Consider the following 4,933-nt stretch of genomic DNA (forward strand, 5'->3'; position numbering starts at 1 on the left):
TTTTTGCATACGGGGGTCCCTAAACTGCCTTGGAATTGCAAAAAATGGCTATGACTGGAAAGCTGAGACTCTTGTGGATTCAATGAGCCCAATTGTATTCATTCGTATGAGGATAGTTCCCATATAGCCATTTTCATTGTAGTTTAGACTAGAGACCATTTTTCGAAACGAACACATCTGTTTGTCTGGGACCCGTATCTCAGATCTTGGGAGTTGGGACCCGTAACACCTACACTTTTTCATTGCTGTTGCCAGCCCACACTGTCGCTACTACTAGTGCACCCGCCCCCACTAAATTCAGATGCACCCTAAGTCATTTTGTTCTGGAACCGTGCATGACCTCAAAACTTAATGGGATTGTGGCGCTATTCCAGTAGAAACAGATTTGAGTGAATACAGGGGCATTTGTTTGTTTATTTTATGTCATGCTGTTATGTTACATCCTGTCATGTCTGAAGTTTGTAGCTCACTGTGAGCTTTTGAAGGTGTTGGGTAGGCTGTGAAACTGAATTGCCCTTCTGGGATAAATAAAGTTGAATCTGAATAAACTCAACTCAGCATGTGGTGCTAAAGTGGATTATGTATTGTTTTTTGTTGTTTTCTTTGAGGACTACTGCAAAATAATTTCGAAAAAGCTTAGATAAAGCTTTAAAAAGTGGACATCCTCCACAGTCATTAGATGTGTGTGACTAAATAATGAACATGGAGAGATGGAGCACATTCGCGTGAGATGATGAAATAGGCTATATTTCCATTCCCTGCTTTGCATTTGGTTTCTTCTACAGGTTTTAAATGGGATCTATTTCTTTAAGCTCCTCTGATGCGCAGATATTTCAATGAATGAACGGTCGGCTGACTGCAAAAGGGGATAAGATATTCCACTGGGGAATGAAGCACCTCCCCTTTAATCGCTTGGTTGGGTTTCTCTCCTATCTGTAGAGTCGCTCTCTCACTTGCACATTTGCCATCACTCAGTCGTTTCCTAGCGGAACTCCACTGGACGTCAGCGCTGTTTTTCACAGGCAGAAGAGCTGTTGTTTTCTTTCTCCTGTTCTTTTGCGGAATAAAAGCGTTTATAATCAAAGGGGTTCTCACTTTTGGCGTCTTTTTTTATGTCACCAACATGAAGAAACGTGGAATAAAGCATCCAAAGTGGCTGAAGAAGGTCTGAATACTGTCGGTAAGTAGCGCAGCGCTGAAGTGGCATTTAAACGCGGTGTTTTTGGTACTAACCCTCTAAGAACTTCAATAAACATTAGTTTAGCTGTATGCTCTCAGTTCGCTTTTTCTACTGTTTTCCCAAATACTTTGTTGAAATGAAAAAACAAACACGGAAAGCAAACGTGTTTTGGTGAACATGATTTATTTTATTTGCTGTTCCCATGGCTTTCTCTTTGCATTCTTTTAATCAGCAGGATTAAATCGGTCTTTATTACATGGGTGTGAAATGTAATTGCAGCCTTGGGGCAAAGTCCAGACGCCAGACCGCGTTATTGCCCCTGCGTAAAACAAAGCAGTGCGTAAAGCCCAGCTGTTGGTGTAGTTTACTGCGGCTCTGTGGATTAGCACAAAGTTCAAGATGAGCTGATTTTAAACCCTTCGATTGTTTGCACTCCCTTGCATTATAATATGCTACATAACTTATCGGGGTTATCACGCTCAAAAACTACACACACACACACACACACACACACACACACACACACACACACACACACACACACACACACACACACACACACACAGCTAATCCAATTCCATCTATCCATAACCTAGCTCACACGATCTCATCAGAAATAAGGTCAAGCAACTAACCCCCCCTGTCTGTGTCTCGGCAGCCTCCTGCCTCCGTCCGACCAAACTGCCTGTGGAAGCAGAGCTGTCATGGCCAAGTGGCTGAAAGACTACCTGAGCTTCGGCAGCAGGCGGGTACCCCCTCAGCCGCCCACGCCGGACTACACCGAGAGCGAGATCCTGAAAGCCTACCGGCTCCAGAAGAACCTGGACTTCGAGGATCCCTACGAGGACTCGGACAGTCGGTCCAGGAGCGAATCCGGGACCACCGGAGACCCCTCCACGCCTGTGTTCGGGTCCCCCATGAAGTCCTCCGGTCTGGACACCAAGTCGCCCAAACACAGACTGATCAAGGTGGACTCCCAGGAGCTGGGCCGCACCAAGATCCTCCTCAGCGCCATCTCCTTAGAAGACCAGCAAGAGCCCGTAAGAGTTATCTGCCCTGAAATTAGAGATGCACGACGATATCGGCATGTCAGTATCGGCCGATATAAGGCTTTAAAATGAAATATCGACATCGGCCATGCTGGATGCTTGACTATAATTATGGCATGATTTACGTAACCTAAGTTCAAGTAGTTTTCTTATTTTGTCCAGTGAACGTGTACATTTTGAAAAGCATTGTATTTATGTCTGTGGACCATCACGATAAGAGTATAGACTCGACGTTCTCTGAAATTCGGTGCGGCGGAAATCCGCGCATACCTGTATATCGGCAATTGGCCAAAAGAGTTTGTTTTTTCGGGTCGGCAAAAAAATCCAATATGGTCGTACATCCCTATACCTGAAATCCCTGTTGGTCTCTTTGTAGATGTACAGAGCAGAAAGCAGCTGAGGATGAGATAAGAATTTTGTGTGGCTCTCCTCTCCTGAGAGGGAGGCAGGAGAAGGAAAAAGCACGATCGCTTCTCTGCGATCCATTTCCATCAGTGGAACAGCTTTATTGACCAGCCTCCTTAAGCAAGCCACTGGTAATGTGTGTCACAAATATGCATTGTTTCCATGAATCACGTTATGTCGGCAGCAGCACATAAATGTGGTGCCCTACTGTAGGTGCCCCATGCAACAAAGCATTATTGATGGCTTGAGCGGACCACTGAGTCAGGAGGGGGTCACACTCCCTTGAGTTTATGTCATTCCATAAATAATAAATGGGGTTTGGTTTTGCAAGCTGAGAGACCCTCGGATGAGCACATGGCAGGGGCCAAATGTACTGTACATGTTAACGCACTATACGACTTTAACTAATGTTCATTTTCATTGTCGATTAATCCGGCGATTATTTTCTCGATTCATCGATTCGTTGTTTGGTCTATAAAATGTCAGAAAACGGTGAAAAATGTCCATCAGTGTTTCCCAAAAACCAAGATAACGTCCTCCGATGTCTTCTTGTTTTGTCCACAAACAGATATTCAGTTTTCTCTCATAGAGGAGTGGGCGTCTGGGTAACACTCGCCTACCACCGCAGAGACCCGGGTTCAATTCCCGGTAGCGGTACTTCCGGCTTGATCAGACGTTCCTACAGACACAATTGGCCCGTGTCTGCGGGTGGGAACTGAAGCCGGTGCAAAGTCCTTGTCGCTGCACTAGTGCCTCCTCTGGTCAGTCAGGATGCCTGTTCGGGGGGAGGGGAACTGGGCGGAATAGCGTGATCCTCCCACGTGCTACGTCCTGCCGGTGAAATTCCTCGCTGTCAGGTGAAAAGAAGCGGCCGGCGACTGCACATGTATCGGAGGAAGCATGTGCTAGTCCACAACTCTCCCCAGGTCGGTAGAGGGGGTGAAGCAACGACCGGGACAGCAGGGGGGATTGGCCGAGTACAGGTGGGAGAGAGGAAAAAAGACTTGATTAACAAAAGTTTACCGTCACAGAGTAAAGGAATCAGAAAATATCCATATTTAAGAAGCTGCTGCTGCTGGAATCAGAGAATTTCCACTTTTATTTCTTAAAAAATTACTCAAACAGATTCATCGATTATCAAAATAGTTGGCGATTAATTTAATAGTTGACAACTAATTGATTAGTCGTTGCAGCTCTATAACGCACAGCTACTGAGAGGGAGGAGGAGAGGGAGACTCACAAAAAGGCAGCGAGAGACAGAGAGAGAGAGAGAGAGAGAGAGCTTCTGAACATGGCTTTACAAAGCAACGGTCCACACATTAATTCAGCCCACATACGCTGACTAAGTTAAGGAACGTGGCTCGGGGTTAAACCGTTTTCACTGCTGCCGTTAAATCCATGTCTCCCTCTGGTGGAAAACAGCCACAAGTGCTGAAAAGTCCTGAAGTAGTCTTAAGTCAAGTCGATAGCCCTTTGCTCCGCTCCGCGCTCCTCCTGCCCTCATGAATTTCCCAGGGTCTGTGGGAACAGCCGTCTCTCATCGACATTGCAGATTCCTGTGCATCAATAAACTGTTACAGAGTCAACATGGGATTACCATGTGATAAAATGTTACAGAATCAAACTGTTACAGAGTCAACATGGGATTACCATGTGATAAACCGTTACAGAATCAACATGGGATTACCATGTGATAAACCGTTACAGAATCAACATGGGATTACCATGTGATAACATTTTACAGAATCAACCTGCGATGGATTACCATGTGATAAACTGTTACAGAGTCAACATGGGATTACCATGTTATAAACTGTTACAGAGTCAACATGGGATTACCATGTGATAAACTGTTACAGAGTCAACATGGGATTACCATGTGATAAACTGTTACAGAGTCAACATGGGATTACCATGTGATAAACTGTTACAGAGTCAACATGGGATTACCATGTGATAAACTGTTACAGAGTCAACATGGGATTACCATGTGATAAACTGTTACAGAATCAACATGTGATTACCATGTGATAAACTGTTAAAGAATCGACCTGGGATTACCATGTGATCACCAGTTACAGAATCAACATGGGATTACCATGTGATTTTGTGAGGGCGTGTGCATGTCTAGCAGGGGTTTGAGCAGTGTGCCCCACTTGGGCGATCCCCTTGTTGGCTGGAAAGAGAGAACTCTAGGGAGAGTGAGATACACGAAGAGTGGGGGAATGAGAGAGCGAGAGAGAGAGAGCTCATAGAGGGTGGGTGACCATATGGCTGCCTTTGTAGCTGTCATTGTGCC

At 45.3% G+C, this 4,933-nt stretch overlaps 1 protein-coding gene across 1 annotated transcript in view; it reads left to right on the forward strand.

Moving 5' to 3' along the window:
- Positions 1-1,884: 1,884 nt before the first annotated feature.
- shdb (Src homology 2 domain containing transforming protein D, b) overlaps positions 1,885-4,933 on the forward strand; it is a gene marked incomplete at both ends in the record, with an annotated part of 33,504 nt that continues 30,455 nt past the window's right edge. Inside the window, one exon of the mRNA XM_083647734.1 lies at positions 1,885-2,220. Within this exon, the coding sequence (XP_083503860.1) occupies positions 1,885-2,220 (336 nt within the window). The remainder of the gene's footprint in view (positions 2,221-4,933) is intronic.

This window comes from Poromitra crassiceps (assembly GCF_964638095.1).
Source record: "Poromitra crassiceps genome assembly, chromosome: 12".
Lineage (NCBI taxonomy): Eukaryota > Metazoa > Chordata > Actinopteri > Beryciformes > Melamphaidae > Poromitra > Poromitra crassiceps.